General features: G+C 39.2%; 1 protein-coding gene across 1 annotated transcript in view; it reads left to right on the forward strand.

The window, feature by feature from the left end:
• LOC140798915 (alpha-mannosidase) overlaps positions 1-19,147 on the forward strand; it is a 46,108-nt gene that overhangs the window by 16,857 nt on the left and 10,104 nt on the right. Inside the window, exons 17-22 of the mRNA XM_073153002.1 lie at positions 7,815-7,880; positions 7,978-8,037; positions 8,389-8,460; positions 11,415-11,462; positions 11,595-11,714; positions 12,439-12,504. Coding sequence (XP_073009103.1) covers positions 7,815-7,880; positions 7,978-8,037; positions 8,389-8,460; positions 11,415-11,462; positions 11,595-11,714; positions 12,439-12,504 — 432 coding nt within the window. The remainder of the gene's footprint in view (positions 1-7,814; positions 7,881-7,977; positions 8,038-8,388; positions 8,461-11,414; positions 11,463-11,594; positions 11,715-12,438; positions 12,505-19,147) is intronic.

Consider the following 19,147-nt stretch of genomic DNA (forward strand, 5'->3'; position numbering starts at 1 on the left):
TTGGAACATGATGGCCATGAATCTCTAGAGTAAAATTTGGAGCAACATAAAGCCTAAACAATGATTAGATCTTAAGTAGAGGTTGGTACAATGGATATGTGTCACGACCCAAAATAGGAATTATGACCGGCCATGCATCTCAATATGCTTGAGATGCACGAAGCCTTAATAATACTCTCTACGTATACGATGACAAGATAAATAAATAAAATGAGAATGTGCTTTATTAAAATTTTATTACTAAATGCAATTAAAATAAAAACAATGTTAATATTTTTGAGTCTCTAAAATAAAATAAAATAAAATAAAATCTTCTAATCTAAAGCACAAAATCTAAAAGAGCGGAAAGGTAAATAGGTGAATCCTAAGTGGAGGTGGAATCCGGGTACATCACGCTCAGTTGCTCCGCTGACTATTACCTGAAATAAATAAACAAATACAAAAAAAACAATAGAACTCGTGAGCCAACAACTATAGCTCAGTGAGTGGAATCCACTCGAACCAAATAAATTTTAAAACATATTAATGCTGAATAAATTAAACTAAAAGCAACAATATCCATCATAATATGCAATAGGCATGCTCTCTACATAATAACAATAATAATAATAGAGAAATTTCACAACTTGTAACCTTGCACGTTTTCAACATATTAACATCTTTTTTGATATTTATATTGTCATATGTCTCAATGGGTCTAAACCCTGTAGATCCACATCAACTAAAAGTCACCTCGAGATGACGCTCGAGACTTTTCTTCATAGCTGATCCGGTTAGGGTCATCAGAGGGTATCACCCTGTGATCAACACACTCTGTCTTTTCCTCTAACCGTTGAGAGAAGTTAGAGTCACCTAGGAAATTTTCTCATACTTCCTAGGATTGTTCCCTAACCCCGCCAGAGTCACCTAAGAAAGTCACCGCAGTGATCTAATTTAGGACTTTCCCCTGGACTTCCAAATAGACTTGAGTCACCACGGAAAATCGTAAACGATTTATACCGGGACTGTTCTCTAAGTCGTATCAATACTAGTCTTATTTTTCTTTTCACAATTTTTCAATATTTGCACGAAGTATGGTGATGCACTGAATATAATAATTAAATGCACACAGGAAAATAAATTTTCGCACGTACGGATGAAATAAATAGATTTGCACACAGAAATTGCAACAATTTAATTTTTACATATAAGGGTGAAATAAATAATTTGCACACAGATAATTTACATGGTCTAACAAAAATACGAAATACAATAAAATAAATATGTGAGTGAACCCACTCACCTGAGTCTAGGCAAGACAACCAAAATCTCAAATCTCTAGCCCACGTACTAAAAATCACCACCTTAAATAATAAATAACAATAATATTTTTAATTAAAATAATTATTAAAAATGTTTATACAATTCAACCTAAGAATAATTAATTTGGGCTAAAATAAGCCCAAATCAATTGGGCTGGGCTGTAGTTGGCCCGCAGCCCACCCAATTAATTCTTAAATGGATTGGGCCAAGGCCCAATCCAAATAGATAATGGAACCGGGTCGGGTTCCTTGGATTCGGATCCAACCCGACCTGAATCCAACACTAAAAGGGAGAAGATCAGACTCGGGCAACCCGAGTCTGTCTTCCCCAAACCGAAGAGAGAGAGAGAAAAAGAGAGGAAAAGAGAGAGAAGGAAGAAGAGAAAGAGGAAGACGCCGGCGACCGCCACGGCGAAGGTTCGCCGGCCGCACCCCCGGCATCTCAACACCCATACGGTGCCGCCGTCCTCGCGAGGTGGAGGAGAACCCGCGAACGGCGGTCCGTCCTCTCTAGTCAGCTTCTTGATTTCTTAAAAAATAATAAATCCTCACAAGTTAAGCTAGATGCCCTGCAAATAACTCATCTATTAGGAAATGTTACAACTCTTGGAGGGAATAACCAAGCTCGGTCTAGGTGGGGACTAGGGGCAAGTCGAGAGGACTAGGAGGTGCTCTCGATTAGGGCTAGATGTGCACATGGGTGGGACGATGACTAAGGTTTTGATTGGCAGGTGGTTGTAGTCATGGAGGTGATGATGGAGAGTTGAGATGAGTAAGACAGACATGGATGAGAATGGAAGGAAAGAAGCAAGAGCACCAAGGGTTGGGTGCTCTCGAAAGTGGGCTGCGTGTGGATCGGTGGCTGTGGGCAAAGTAGGCCTCAGCTAGGGTTGGCTAAAGACGGGAGGAAGAGGGAGGAGAGAGAGAGAGAAACTAAGTTAGGTCTGATTCAGCATGACCTAATTAAATTGTGTTCAGAACTTGTATTGAAGGCTAATCGACTGGACCTGCTTTAGTAAATCGACTAAGACCCAATAGCTAATTTGGTTTGGACTGAACCGTACATGGACCAAATGAAAGATAATGAGCAAATGACACAACTGACTCACAGACTCAACTAACTAGGACACGGGCTCGACCCATACTATAACAGGAATATGTCTAATGACAAAAATCAACACTGAGACATAGTAGCAGAACATGAATTGTAATGGAATGAATACATAAGACAATCTTAGAAAATAATAATTCTCTTATCTCGTACTAAATCAAATATATGCTAAATTGAATTATAATTTATTCATAATATCTTATATTAAATAAATCAATATAACAACATAACTGGTATCTGTTAAAAGTGTACTATTATAAAAACTCATCAAAATTAATGATATACAATAGTATCTCATTAATGGGTATTTTGACCCATGACCACATCGTAGTTTAATTACCATCGTGTTAGCATTCGAAACGTCTCTAGATAGCTGATTATCTAAGGCCACAATAGGAATCTCTGTAGCGCCCATTGATCTTTTTGCTAGACGCTGAGTAAAATTAAAGTCATTACAGATAAAAATTTAGAAATTTTTTCTAATCCGGCCAGATTTATTTGGTAGCATGCCGTGGCATACTTCCAAGAATTTTTTCCCTCAACTTATTTTATCAAAAGTTTGGGTTCCGAATCTTACTTTTATCAGTATTCATTTATATTGATTCATTCTAAATTTCAAAACATCTATCATCAAGATTCTCAATTCTTCTCAATACAATTATATATAACTTATTCATAAATAAAAGGCATCAAGATGCTAATATTTTTTAAGATATATGAAATTCCATTTTATAATCATGTATAGAAAACATGAATAAATAATAACCAAAGGTTTGATCTCATGAAGATTCTCATCTCAAAATAATTATTTATATTTAATTTTCTATAAATAAAATATATCAAATAAATAAAATCTCTTCCATTTTATTTTTTGTAAAAAAATTATATAAATAAAATATTTACAAAAATCTGAAATTCCATTTATCAAGATATTATTGATTTGTTAGAAATAGCACATAATAATCTCTTTTTATTCTGAAGATTTAAGGTATTGCTTATCTTCCAAACCTTTCGGGCAGAGAGAAAGAGAAAGAACCCTCACGAGAACGATTTCCGCACACGTAGCATAAATAACAGTATCTTATTAAAATTCTCATGTCACTAAGTTGCATATAGTAAAATAAAGGGTTAAATACATTTTATCCCCCTGTAAATATGCCCAAAATTATTTTACCTCCTTTATACTTTAAAAAATTTCAAATCAGTCCTTATATTTATGACCAATGATAAGCGGTGTCGTGCCACCATCGGCACGGTATGGGCATGCTAAGCAGCACGCCCCTACGTGCCAGTGACACGCCTTTACGTGCCACTGACACATATTTATAATATTTTTAGTAAACCTTTTAAGATATTTGGAGATGTTTTTAGATCTTCGGTATGTCAATTTTTTATTTTTTATTTAAATATATGTATTAAAACATACATTATAGTGCTTTATCTTTAAATTATTTTTGTAAATGACCTATTTTAATAAAGATAAAGCAGTAGTTAAATATAAATATTATTCAACACATACTATGATTGAATACATTCAATAAAACTAATATCAATGATTGAACACTACATAATATAATTAAATACTTCAAAATAAAATTGAACTTATAATATTAATTAATAATAGTTCAATAATTAATACAAAAATTTTAAAAATTAGGATTGGGATTGGGATCGACCTTTCGAAAAGACGCTACATATCGACTGTAACAGTCGCTTGGATCAAATTGGATTTTTTTAATTACGTAAATTCCAAATATTATTTAAAAATGCAGAAATATTTCTAAAAATTTAGAAAAATTTGACAAAAACTGAGAAAAGAGATTAAAGAGAGCAAGTGGAAGAAAACCAAACAAAAGAAAGAAAAATTATGATGTAGTGAAGAAGAAACTAGAAGAAAAGAAGATAGAGTGGAAGAAATGAAAAAACTCAGAGAGAAATAAAATTAAAAAAATACCTATCGAAGTTCGTCGGAGTTAGATCTGTGTCGCCGGAGTTCGCCGGAGCTTAATCTCTCCATAAGAAAAACAATGGCTATATGGTGAGGAGAGAAAGAGAAAAAAAGAGTGAAAAAGAGAGTGAGAAGAAAGAGCAAAAGAGCGAATGAGAGAAAGAGAAAGAGAGAGTTCGGATCTGGCCTGGATCGTGATTGGTCGATCCGGCAAACCATGATTAAAACTAATATCTAGTAGAATGACGAGTAGGATCAAAGACTTTATTTGCTAGCACAAGAATAACATAAGAATGTTGCATTAAATACTATCAATATTCTTCAAAACTCATTCACTGATAATATTACTCGTTGTAACGTCTTACATAGTTTTCATACAAATAGAAATTTTGTAATTCTCTTATAATATAATATGGATATTGAACATGCATGAGAATCACCAGCACAGGCATACTATAAGCATATATAGATTATGGATATAGAGTATGATAAGAGTGTTGTGGCTCTAGTGGGTGTGATTGACATGATGGTAATAATAATGGACTCATATTATCCTATGGGTGCACCTCACCTAATATCTTGCTACATATAGACTCAAGTCCTCTATAAAACCTCTCTGAGAAGGTTGTGTAATAGGGATGTATGTCTTATCTCCATCATTGTCACTGCCAAACTGAGTCTCGTCATTATCATATCTAATCTCATCATGATCAATTTTATCTAAGCCTTCTAAATGATCAATAGATTAGTTGATTTGATAATGATTGATGAAAATAAAAAAAAATTATAAAAAGAGGCTCCACATGGCACAATGACTGGCCGCGACCGTATTGGACAACACACGGCCTCGACACCCACCCGTGCCGTGCCATTACTTCCATGGCAAGTGCTAGTCAGCATGGTCATCCATGTTTACGAGTGAAGTAAATCGTCAGTTTTTTTTTCAAAGTTAATGGAGTGCGTCTAAATGACCAAAATGCACTCATCATATTTATTAGGCAAAATAGATGGGTTATTGATCTGATTTTTTAAAATCCATATTTATCTTATTTTTAGATGTGACTATTAAGCTTCATAAAATCCCAAGTTTTATAAAACTTACCAGAAAGTAAGAGAATAAAACATCTGGGTATTCTTTGAAGAGAAATAAACTTATACAAGAGGGGAAGGATATTTTTGTCCATAAAATGTTAAAAATGGAGACAATTCATCCCGCCATTTAAGTTTTGAAATATTTTGAATGCACTCCATTAATTTGGATGGAAAACCTAACGAATTCACTTTAGTCATAAAATTATAGGGGGATAAAGTGATTTTGGGCATAAGTATAAGGGCTAAAATGTATTTAACCCCAAATAAATCTAATCGAAAGTTTTTCATAAAAAACTTTTATCCAATTCAATATTATTTTGAATGATAAGGAATTTAAGAAGACATGAGTAGGAACTTGCCTTGATTTCGAGGTGCTTCATTAATTTTTTTTCTTTTTTCTTCTCTTTCCTATCTTTTTCTCTCTTGGTACAGTTTGCTCTCTTATTTTTTCCTCTCTATTCTCTATCTCTCTTCCATTTTCTATCTCTCTTTTGTATAGCAATATCGCTATAGTGCCGACCCACTCCCTCTCTTAAACTATCACCCTAGGGGGTTTCTTTTTCTCTAACCTGCACGGCACCCTCTATTTATACATGGAAAAAGAGTTACTGTATCCTAATACGAAAGGATTCTAATCTCTTTCCTTATTTAAAGAGATACCTAATAAATAAAAAAATATTGATTTGATTTAATCCAAACCCTAAAAGTAAATGATGAAACTAAAACTTATTATTTAGGTTGTCATAGAATCCACAAATAGGAATATTAAAGCAAGAATGGCCGTGCCGGTGGCGGCATGGCACTTGGCACGGGGTGCGCCAACGGCGCACCCCTGTGCCTTCGACTTGGCTGTGTGCCGGTTTTCGTGCCAATATAGAGCCATTTTTTTAAAATTTTTTTGAGTTTTGTCAATTATAATCAAATCAACTTTAATCGTTTTCTTAGCAAATATGGTTATGAATTATGGAGCCAATTTTTTTTTAATTTTTTCTTAATTCCATCAATCATCATCAATCAACTTTAATATTATATATTGAATGTTATTATGTTTTCAATTATATTATGGAATATTTCAATCATATTATTGAATGTTTAATCATTAATATTAATTTTATTGAATGCATTCAATTATATTATGTATTGAATAATAATTGTATTTGACTATTGCTTAATTTTAAATAAAACATGTCATTTACAAAAATAATCTAAAGATAATACACTATAATATAAATTTTAATATATATTTAAACCAAAAATCAAAGATTGACATATTGAAGACCAAAAACATCTCTAAATATCCTAAAATTTTTATTAAAATTATTTTAAATGTGTGCCAGTGTTGTACGCAAGAGTGTGCTGATGGTGGTACGGCCATTGTCATATTAAAGTAGTACACTCTATCTGACTGTCTGATATAAGCAACTAGAAAATTTTATTTGACAGTATATACTATTCTTATTTCTTCGATGCTGTCCGTATACCAGTATTGATATATATATATATAGCACGGTTCAGAGAAACACTAGTAATGATCACTTTTATAAGTGCTATCAAACTTAACAATCCCAACTTTTTCACCTTGATTGTCGTCTTATCTGTGTGGCTCAGTGCTTACCAAGATACCATGACTTTGCCTCAGCGGCATTGACATAGGGACTATCTTGGAATTCTGCACTTTAATGCCTTTGGTCCAAGCTAGAACAGGCCTATTTGGCACATGGACATGCAACCCTCGGTCCAAGCATGACAACTGCTATAAACATCACCTTACTTTTGTTTATTAATGAGTTTTGAGTTTGTCTACAGTCATGAATTATTTACTCAACAAACAGAGATACTGAGGAAAAATTATGTTATGTTTTTATTTCAGTTACAGTTTGGACCATCATGTATAAATAGTTAATACTTAATAGTTTACATATAAATTACGTATAAATAGTTAATACTTAATACTTATGTTTTTATATGATATAATAACTAAGTTGATACATTTTACTATAATATTCACTAAGGACTGTGAGAAGAGGCTGTTGGTGTTTAGGCTTTGAGCTCTAACTAAGAAATAGTGTAGGGTTAATTGGATGTTAAAGTCTCAAATGACATCTTTCTTACTCTCAAGAGTCATGTACTTCCTTTGAAGCTAAAAATATGAATTTAGTTTCCCCTCACTAATAATTTGTTAAGTTGATACAGTGCAGACTCCAGCAAAAAGAAATATTTCTGGTAGATCAGTAACATCAGTTAGTGGCAGATATGTTTATCTCTTTATATTTAAGAATTTTGATATTGGAAATATGGAATAGTATCAATGTATTTCAATTTTCTAAGAATACTATTTCTTAAAGAGGACCATATGCATCAGGTGGATTTGCCTATACAACAGACCTATCTTTGGTATGGTTCAAGTGGCGGTGATGCAGACCCACAGGTTTGTCTCTTGAATGTAATTGACCAAATTTAACTTTAACAAATATCCTATTTCAAGCTTATTCTGATTAATTACAATGAAGTTGATATTCTATTAGGCATCTGGTGCATACATTTTCAGACCAAATGGTGCTCCACCAACACTTGCTTCTAGATCGGTAATTCAAATTCATGTCTCAATTTTCTACTCTTACAAATTATTAGGTTTCAACCTTCAATTTAATAGAACAGTGCACATGTTGTACATTATTCCAGGACCTATTAAACATACCCTGGACAGATTACTGTCGTAATGCAAATACATGTACTGATTAAAATTAAAACTGGAACAAAATATCAATTTTATCAATCAGGTCCTGTTAAATCAATTAGATTATACGTTTATTAGAGTGTGACATGGTGTATTATTCTATGTGAAAAGTGGTGGTTATTCTTCACCCCAAACTTTGCCGGAATATTCCTGACAGATACCTCTTTTAATATTCTTGTGCATCATTGATTGATTTCAGGTATCTTTGAAGGTTTTACGTGGCCCGCTTGTAGATGAAGTCCATCAACAGTTTAATTCATGGATATATCAGGTTAGATATCAAATTTTGTTCTTTTAGCCTTTGAGGTCAACTATATTTCAAGATTTCGTGCATACGATATCTTGGCAGTTATTACCTAATAACAACAGAGAGCCTTTAGTCCTAATGATGTACAACGAGAGTATTGGTGAAGAACAAAATAACAAAACCTATGGAATCCACGAATAGGTTATTGGAATCCATCAACGAGAAAAGTAGTCAATCTCAAAATATCAAATATTCACTAATCTTCAACAAGAACATCTCAAGCCTTTATATAGGTGAAAAGAACAAAAGAGAAATAGGCCAAAATACCCTAACATATAAAGACCAAAATACCCTTAACATCAAACTCCCTACCTTATGGCCTGTCGTCAGCCAGACTATCACTAGATGGGCTGCCCTCTTATGCCAATGCGAGCACACATGTCTCAAGGTGGTATCAGCATCAGCTCTCTTGGGGTGGAAGAAACTTAGACTCAATTGAGTGGAGCTGAGGCAAGATGTTTGAATCGATCTGCTGTAGCTCCTTTGGAGTAATCTACATATTGTCAGACTATGAGCGGCCTCTTCATTGGACTAGGAAATGGTGAACTCTTCATTTAGTATTAGATGTTGCCTATTTGCCCAAAATAGCCTCCATCTTTTCCTTTCGTGTGAATGGAAAAAGAGAAGTGGTGGATCGGAAACAAATATATCTAGAGAGGTAGAAGTGGGTGTATCATATGGATCATCTAGGATGGTCAGAGGAGGTTTATAAGCAACTAAGTCTTTAATATTAAAAGTGGAACTAATGCCATAATTCGAGGGAATATCGATAACATAAGTATAAGGTCCTAAACGTTTCAATGTTTGGAAAGGTCCGACACTAGTAGTAGCTTGCAGTTGTTGCAGAGTTGGGCAGTGTCGGGTGAGGGGTTTGGATGGGTGGATGTCCAAGAGTGGGTTTGGGTGAGTTTTTCTATCGCCATCTCAGGCTCATGTTGCAGTGGATGTAGTCCTCCCTTTCCTCACTTGGTTCTTTAGCGGGAGACGATTTGTGTGCCCTTTGGGCCCTATATCTTGTTTTTCTTGCTTGTCGTAGATTGGTTGGTAGTTGGTGGCGAGGGCTTTCATCAACGCCCGTCGGTGATTCTTGCTTCTTCCACCCTTAGGGATTCATAGGGCTACATGTCTTTAATTGTCGGATCGTGACGGAGCCGTAGGCTTACTTAAGGTCTTTGTGCCTACGAATCTATTAGGATCATATCTTTATTGCTGTGTTTTTATCTTTGCCCTTGGGCATGGTACTTTTGCTTTTTTTCTCAGTGATATCTACTGGAATAGCCAAGTATGGGGTCACCTTGTTCCCCCTCTTTTCTTTGTATTAGATTGTATTGGTTGTATCAATGTTTGAGCTAATGGAATAATCTCCATATAGGCATTCTTTAAAAAGAAATTCATGAGAGTATAACATTAGTAGAAAACTACAAATCACTACCCATCGTGCCCACATTGAATGATGCAGTGACTTGAAATGCTCTTTGTCACCTCTAGGATGACATTACAGTGTTGATGGCTTGATGCCGACACTATCAATAGTTGCTAAAGGCCATCTAATGCAGTAGTGCTTCCTGTAGTGTTGCACATTATGTGTAGTGTCACGACTTGAATTCAGAATTGAGATATACGAAGCCTTAACAAATAAACTTCCCAAATCCACAATATAAAAGAATTCGATATGAACTAATAAGTGTAAGTGAATAATTAATAAAACTCCAAAGGTAATAGCGGAAACCAAATTTGATAGTGTCAAGGCAATAGATAGTGTTCAAATGTTAACAACATTTAATACAACTAAAAGTAAAAGATTAAATCTTAAGTGAAAGTAGAGTCCTAGTGTATCACGTTCAGTTGCCACATTGTCCAACATTTGAAAATGTTAGGGTTGGGTTGGGGGGTGGTTTATGAGCTAGTTATTTTAGTTCCGTGAGTGAATCTCACTCAAGGCTCCACCGTATATAATAAACATTAGGCATGCTCATAGCTAGAATGATAAGAGACAAGTAATAATAATATATTGATAACATGCTTAAGATTTCATCATGTGGAACCTCAATCTCAAATAAATGTCATATTGTTCATTTTTGGGTCTGAACCCGTAAATATATTAAGGATAAACATCTTTTCATTATAGAACACATCCCGTATGAAATAGCTCCGTTTGGACCAACTAGAGCCTATTGGTTCAATGGATAAAAAACTTTTTTATGATGATCCTTGGAACACTATTTGAATTCTTATCAAACCGCGCTGCCGCTCTATCACCATTCGAATGCTTGGTAGTATCATTCAAATGTTAATTTGATCTTCTCATTTTTCTTTCTTTCTTTCTGTATATTTATATTGTTCATCAACTATCTGAAAACTTAAGGTGTTATAGAACGGTAATTTTTTATATTTTATATTCTAACATGCCCTCTCACTTTTGGGATTGATCTATTTTGAGAGGCCCAATAAGTGGATTTGAATTTAATAGGTGGAGGTTTTCTATATTTTAAGGCAAAGATGGACATGACATTGGTTTTATTTGCTTATTTATGGAACTTCTCCTAATGGAGACTCTCTAAAGAGTTTTGGCAGGGAGTAGCAAGAGAACATGTCCTTTATATAGGGGATGCATTGCTACAACTATTCATTCCCAGACAATGTGGACTAAATAAAAAATTCATGATTTCTCTTGACAGAGTGTTTATGAAATTTCTAGAGGGAAACTTGAATTTCACCAATTGCTATATTAGACACTTGCCTCTTATGCATGCTTTTGTTTTCTATTATTTAAGAAAATACCCTACAACTCCATATTCATTAACAAATTTTCACTAAACCTACTGTTTCATTCATGTAACATGTATTAATATTTTGACATAGCTGCATTAACTCATCAATGCCATGGAAAGGTATCACACAAAATTGTCTTATTTCAGGTCACTAGACTTTATAAGAACAAGGAGCATGCAGAAATTGAATACACTGTGAGTTATTTTTGCTTATTTGAACAGCTTATGCTATGTTTAGTATAATTTGATTCGACTTTCAGAATTATCCATCTTTACATGCTTTTTGTCCACCATATTCACCAGCAATTTTATTCTCTTGTACTTCAGATTGGGCCTATTCCTACTGATGATGGTATTGGAAAGGAGGTTGTCACACGACTGACAGCAAATATGGTTACCAAGGGGACATTTTATACAGATACGAATGGAAGAGATTTCTTAAAACGGGTACTTATCAGAATCTTTCCCCTATAATGTCTTAAATGCACAGAATGTGAAATTGTATTGATATCGATTTCTTACTTGTTTCTTTGTCACATAACATCCTTTTGATCTGTAGTTTGTGTAATCTTTTATGGTCGGATCCTTAATGCGATGAAGCAAGCATGCACCTTTAGATTTCAGTAGGAGAAACTACCATGATATGAAAATGCTAGTTTCTTTTTCACACTAATTTCTTTTTGCAACTTCAGATGACTTTGGATATTGTTGGTAACTTGGTGCTTGAAAATCATTCCTTGATCGTGTAACTTTTATTAATTTAAACTGTAAAGTGAAGTAGAATTTATCATGAATTTTGATCCATAACTTAGATAAGTGGATCAACTTCTTTTTTCAGTATGCACCAATAATATTTTGTATCCTATATTTGCTACAATGTTGCTTCAAGGTATGCCCATTTAGAAGAACAGATTGTCATGCTTTCATTATAAGGTGAGGTTTTCACTAATTGGAGTCTAAAGCATGAGAAACAGTGTAATTTCTATATGCGCACCTACCAAATGTCATACAATTTTGGTTAGGTTATTTTTATGTCATAAAGAAGATGGAATACAGGCAAGCATTGCACATATATTTTTGTTTGTCTTTGGCTCTTCCAAGATTATAATATTTTTTCATAGTCTTATTATTTCTTGAGACTTTAAATCAACAATACAGTTTTTTTTTATAGGTACGAGATCATAGGGATGATTGGAATCTCCAAGTGACTCAGCCAGTTGCAGGAAACTACTATCCGGTATTTATTTAAGATCTGCAATTATATGTTGGTCATGCAACTTGTTCCTTTTTGTACCACAAAAGCATAATGTAATTAGACAAATTCGAATTGTGCTTTTTTGTAATCAACCAGTTTTCATATGCGAAGCTTTAATTAGGAAGTCATTAGGTTATCTGATGTAAAAGGGCCGTAGAAAATTGTTTGTTTATTGTCCCTCTCTCTATTTATCATAAAATTTTTGGAAAAGAATACTATTTTTCTAGCCACTGATCACACCTAAAATCACAGAAAGGCAACATAAGGTGTAGAGAGAAAATGAAATTACTTTCTTTCACCTTGGGATAAACTTTTTTTTAATTCCAAAATATATTCAATAGATAAAATGTTATAAACCATTTCCCAAATATTTGCTTACAATATGAAGTCTAGGTTGTGTATATATGTATATTACATAAGACTATAAACTTTAAATAAAGCTTGTGAAAAAGTTACAACACTTTTATGATCATAGAGGACAGCTTGAAGTTCAAAGTTGCCGTGCTAGCGGCACATGATGTATCGATATTGGCTTTGCACAGCACATTTGTAACACCCCAATTTTATAAAAGATAAACTCCATGCGTCACAGAGCCTGCTCCCCCCGTCCTCTCTTTTCTTCTTCTTCCTCTTCCCTTGTCGTGCACGCCATCTTCCCCACCTCCATTAACCCCATCTCCCCCTCCCCCACCACACCACTTCTTCACCTCACTACCTCTCTCCCTCTCCTCTCTCTCTCAAGTTGCCGACGCTGGAGCCGATGAAGCCCCGGACCAAGAGTCGTCGAGCTTGCCGACCAACCCCCCTTTGGTAAGCCCTCCCTTTTTCCTTTTTCTCCCGTTTTACTTACCCTCCTCGGCCTCGTGCTGAGCCACCGCCGGCACCATCGGCCTCGTGCCGCGCCGCCAGCGCCGCAGCCCTAGGGGCTTTCCCACTCCCCCTCCGTCTCCTCCCTCGGAAGGAAAATACTGAGGGAGGGTCGGGGGTTGTTTAACCCCCCAAAACAACCCCCGCACCCCCCTTAGTGGGCTGCAATCAGACCGCAGCCCACTGAGCCCCTTGGTAGGCTGCGGTCAGACCGCAGCCCACCTAGGGATGGCCCGTGTGCTGTGGTCACCGCAGCCCACCAAGGGGCTCAGGGGGTGTGGGGGGTTAAACAACCCCCTACCCTCCCTCAGTATTTCCCTTCCGAGGGAGGAGACAGAGGGGGAGTGGGAAAGCCCCTGGGGCTGCGGCGCTGGCAGTACGGCACGAGGCCGAGGAGGGTAAGTAAAAGGGGAGAAAAAGGAAAAAGGGAGGAGGGCTTACCGAAAGGGGGTTAGTCGGCAAGCTCGACGGCTCTCGGTCCGGGGCTTCGTCAGCTCCGGCGTCGGCAACCCGAGAGAGAGGAGAGGTAGTGAGGTGGAGAAGTGGTGTGGTGGGGGAGGGGGAGATGGGGTTAATGGAGGTGGGGAAGGTGGCGTGCAAAGCAAGGGAAGAGGAAGAAGAAGAAAAGAGAGGACGGGGGGCAGGCTCTGTGACGCACGTGCTCGGCGCGTGCGTCACGAGGTTTTTTTTTTGTTTTTTAAATTGGGGTGTTACAACTATCCCCAACAATAAGAAATTTCGCCCTCGAAATTACGCACCTGAGTCGATAAATAAATGAGGGTAAGTAAACTGAATCTCCTTCTCAGGCTCCCATGTAGCTTTCTCTACTCCATGGTGCCGCCAAAGGACCTTGACCAAAGGTACGACTCTTCTTCACACATCTGTCAATGATCTGTACTGGTTGCTCCTCATAGGACAAGTCATTTCTCAGCTGGATAGGTTCTTCCCTCAAAACATGTGACTAGTCATTCAGATACTTTCTCAAAACCGACACATGGAACACATTATGAATCTGAGATAGCTCTGATGGCAAATCCACCCGGTAAGCAATCGGTCCTATCCGTGCCAAGATCTTATAAGGGTCTATATATCAAGGGCTCAGCTTGCCCTTTTTTCCAAATCGAAATACCCTTTTCTACGGCGAGACCTTGAGGAAGACTTTGTCCCCGACCAGAAACTTTAGATCTCAACGTCGACGGTCAGCATAGCTCTTCTGTAGACTTTGGGCAACCTGCAAGTGTTCCTGTGCTTTCCGCACCGTGTCCATGGTCTCCTGGATCAGCTCTGAGCTCTCTATCTTCCGTTCCCCCACTTCATCCCAACTGATAGGTGTCCGACATTTCCGTCCATATAAAGCTTCATAGGGGGGCATCCCAATGCTGGAGTGATGACTATTATTATAGGCGAACTCAATTAGGGGAAGGTATCGATCCCAACTGAGTCCGAAGTCTGCAACTGAGGCACGTAGCATGTCCTCTAAAGTCTGAATCGTCCGCTCCGACTGACCGTCAGTCAGAGGATGATAGGCAGTGCTAAATTGCAATTTGGTACCCAATGACTTAGCAAAATGATGCCACAACCTAGAGGTGAACCTAGGGTCACGGTCAGAAGTTATAGAAACTGGTGCCCCATGGCGGGCAAAGATCTCATCCCGGAATAAAGTGGCTCTGATGATCCATAGAATTAGTGACCTGACTGAGAGGAAGTGAGCTGACTTGGTCAATCGATCCACAATCACCCATATAGAGTCCTTTTTCTTCAAGGTCTTCCGCAAACCCACCACAAAGTCCATAGTGATATGCTCCCACTTCCACTCAGGAATGGGTAAGGTCCTGAGTGTCCTAGCTGGTCTCTGATGTTCAATTTTGACCTGCTCACAAATCAAGCATCGAGCTACAAATTCTGCAATGCTCTTCTTTAGTCCCGGCCACCAGAAGTATCTACGGACATCATGGTACATCTTCGTCTCCCCAGGGTACACACTATAAGATGTCTGGTGAGCTTTCTCCAAAATCGCCCGACGGAGTTCGCCCACGTTAGGTACACAGAATCTATCTCCAAACTTCAGGGTTCCCAAATCATCAAGGCAAAAACCCTTTTTACCTGAGTCTCAAACTTGCTGGAGGACTTGCAGTAAATGTGGGTCTTCTGCCTGTGCAACTCTGATCCTCTCCGCTAGAGTCGGCCTCACAGTTAACTAGGCCAGCAGTCCAGCACCCACATCTTTAGCTATGATGTGCATGTCCATCTTCTGCAGATCTTGCAGGATATCCTTCTGCTACGTAATCAAACTAGCCAAATTCCCCATCGACTTCCTGCTCAAGGCATCAACCACCACATTTGCCTTTCCAGGGTGGTAGTTAATAGTGTAGTCATAATCATTCACCAGCTCAAGCCACCTGCGTTGTCTCTTGTTCAACTCTCTTTAGGTGAATAGGTACTTCAAACTTTTGTGGTCAGTAAAAATCTCGCACTTCTCCTCAGAGAGATAATGCCTCCAAATCTTCAGAGCGAACACTACCGCTGCTAGCTCCAAGTCGTGGGTAGGGTAGTTCCGCTCATGGTTCTTAAGCTGCCTGGATGCAACTCCGCCCTCCTGTATTAGAACACAACCCAAGCCCGAGTATGAAGCATCACAATAGACCCTGGTAGCCCCTCCACTACGAGGAACTATAAGGACAGGTGCAGATGTAAGTCTCCTCTTCAACTCTTGGAAGCTCTCCTCACAATCAGCTATTCATACAAAACACTGATCCTTCCAGGTTAGCTTAGTGAGGGGACTGGCAATTTTTGAAAACCCTCCCACAAAACGCCGGTAATACCCAGCCAAACCCAAGAAACTACGAACCTCCGAGACGGTACTTGGTTGCCTCCAATTGAGAACAACGGTGATCTTAGATTGATCAACCTGGATGCCCTCTCCCGAGACCACATGCCCAAGGAACACCATTTCCTCCAGCCAAAATTCACACTTGGAGAATTTAGCAAATAACTTTTCTCTCCTTAGCACCTGCAGTACCACCCGAAGATGCTCTTCATGCTCCTATTCTGAGGCAGAGTAAATCAAGATATCATCAATGAAGACCACCACGAATCGATCCAAGAAAGGGCGGAAGACTCGGTTCATCAAGTCCATGAAGATAGCTGGTGCATTGGTCAAACCGAAAGGCATAACCAGGAACTCATACGACCCGTACCGTGTACGGAAAGCGGTTTCTGGGACATCCGCTTTCCTAATCCTCAATTGATGATACCTAGATCTCAGATCAATCTTTGAGAAGACGCACGCCCTACACAATTGATCAAACAGGTCCTCAATGTTCGGTATGGGGTACTTATTTTTCACAGTCAGCTGGTTCAGTTGCCGATAATCAATGCAAAGGCGGAGGGTACCATCCTTCTTCTTCACAAACAGGACCGGAGTGCCCCAAGGGGATGAGCTAGGCCGGATGAGTCCCCTACTTAGCAGGTCATCAATTTACTCTTTCAGTTTTTCCATCTCCTTCGGAGCCATACGGTAAGGTGCCTTGGAGATTGGTCTTGCCCCTAAAATTAGGTCGATGGTGAACTCAGCTCCCCTATCTGGGGGAAGCCTCAGAATGTCCTAAGGAAAAATATCTGGAAACTCCCGCACCACTAGTAAGTCAGTCAGGATTTGGGTCCCAGCTGACTCGATGGATATGATTGCCACCAACTGTGAACAGTCCACCTATCGATCCTTACACAATCGACACTCAATGCCATCATTAAGCTGCAAGATGACCTCCTTATTGTAACAGTTAATACTGGCATGGTAGGCAGCTAACCAATCCATCCCCAGGATTAGATCAAAGTCCTGCATCTCGAGGGGTAGGAGGTCCGCCTTAAAATCTCACTCGCCAAAAGTCAAGGTGCAAGATCGATAAACATGGCGGACTTCTAGAAAGTCACCAAGTGGGGTGGCTATGACTAAGGGCTCCACAAGAGGTCCCGGCGCCACATTCGCATTTTCCAGGAAGAAAGTAGAAATAAAAGAATTGGTGGCGCCAGGGTCAAATAAAATATTAGCGGTGTGTGCAAATAAAGTTATAGTACCTATCATTGCGTATATAAGTCTCAACTAAAAACAGAAACACATTTTTCACAATATGTAAATTTGCACAGGGTTAGGATGGAGGATCTAATATTATGTATGAATAGGACATACGTAAAACTTAAAACATGATTAATTTACTCGGTTACCTGTGGCCACCTCATTGGATGCTTCAACATCCTGTAGGGTCATATTATGTATGAATAGTACGTCCGCCCCGCCCTCTGCTAGGAGCTCCCGATTGTGCGCCCCTGTGACCCCTACTCGCGTTAGTACTGGCTCTCGATGCTCCAGATATAGCAGGCGTGGTAGGAGTGGCTGGCGCTCTGACCAACAGGGGACACTGCATGCGGACATGCCCAGGCTCTCCACATTGGAAGCAGGTAACGCGGGCACTGAGGCAGTCACGAGATATGTGACCCCTCTTGCCGCAAGCAAAACAAATCCAACCCTCAGGGGTAGACTGCTAGAAACTACTGCTGACCTCCCACCACTAATAGAAGGTTGAGCCCTACTCGGCCCGCTTGAACCCTGAGGGCTGGGTCTACTCGGGATAGCACTAGAACCTACGCCACCAGCATAGGGGTGACACCTCGGTCGCAGGAAGGTCCCATCAGAATGACCTCCACAAGGACGCCCATTAAAGCGACCGGTACGACCCGCTACCCGCTCCTGATGCTGTGAGCGCTCCTCAAGTAAGTCCCTCTCCGCTATCCTCGCACTCTCCACTAGCTCTATGTAGGTCAGGTTCTTCACCATGTTCACCTGCTTGCGGATCTCGATTCGGAGGCCCATCTTGAACTAGTCAGCCCTAGCTACATCATCAGGTAGGACTCTAGGGCAGAAGCGGGACAAGGCATTGAATCTGTCCTCATACTGTGCCACTATCATATTCCTCTCCCTCGTCAGCTCAAAACGTAGGGATGCATAGAAATATTTCTGGTCAAAGGAATCCGAAAATGTCCTCTAAGTGATGTACTCCCCAGCAAGGCGATCTGGCATCATGCGCTCCGTGGCCCTCCACCACTCTTCCGTCTCCCCGCGGAGAAAGAAAGTGGCAAAGGTCACCTGACGACTCTCCGGGCACTCAAAAGCAGTCAGGATCTTCCGCACATCCACCATCCACCTATTAGCCTCCATAGGGTCCGTTGTGCCGCTGAACAAAGGGGGGTTAAGCTGCATGAACCGTTTCAGCGACCAGGCATACCCACCTCCAGTTTGCTCGACTGGAGTAATATGCTCTAACGGCTCCTTCGGTATGTGCATCCCAGACATAGCCGCCGTGCACTCCTGAACTAACTCTTCAATGAGCCTCTCCTGCTGTATAACAAGCTGCCCTAGGGCCTCAATGCTAGCTAAAGTACCGGCAGCTAGTTCGTCAACGGGGGCTGAAGCCCGTCCACGACCAGTCGCACGAACAAACCGAGCATGTCTAGGCGGCATTCCTGGTAAGTTCAACGCAGTTTAGTTCTTAATTCACAAGTATGTCAAAAGTCGTGTGTGACTCTATTATTCATTACTCCTAGTTATTCATTACTATTATCCATTTCCTATGTATTTGGATGATATCTAGGAAGACTTGCCGGATTTATGGTGAACCTAGGCTCTGATACTAAGTTGAAACACCCAAATCTCCAAATACACGTGTAAACCACGTGGGTAAATCCCCCCACGCAGTGCATCACA

The sequence above is a fragment of the Typha latifolia genome, chromosome 12, assembly GCF_019914945.1.
Source record: "Typha latifolia isolate L0001 chromosome 12, TyphaL0001v2, whole genome shotgun sequence".
Taxonomy (NCBI): Eukaryota; Viridiplantae; Streptophyta; class Magnoliopsida; order Poales; family Typhaceae; genus Typha; species Typha latifolia.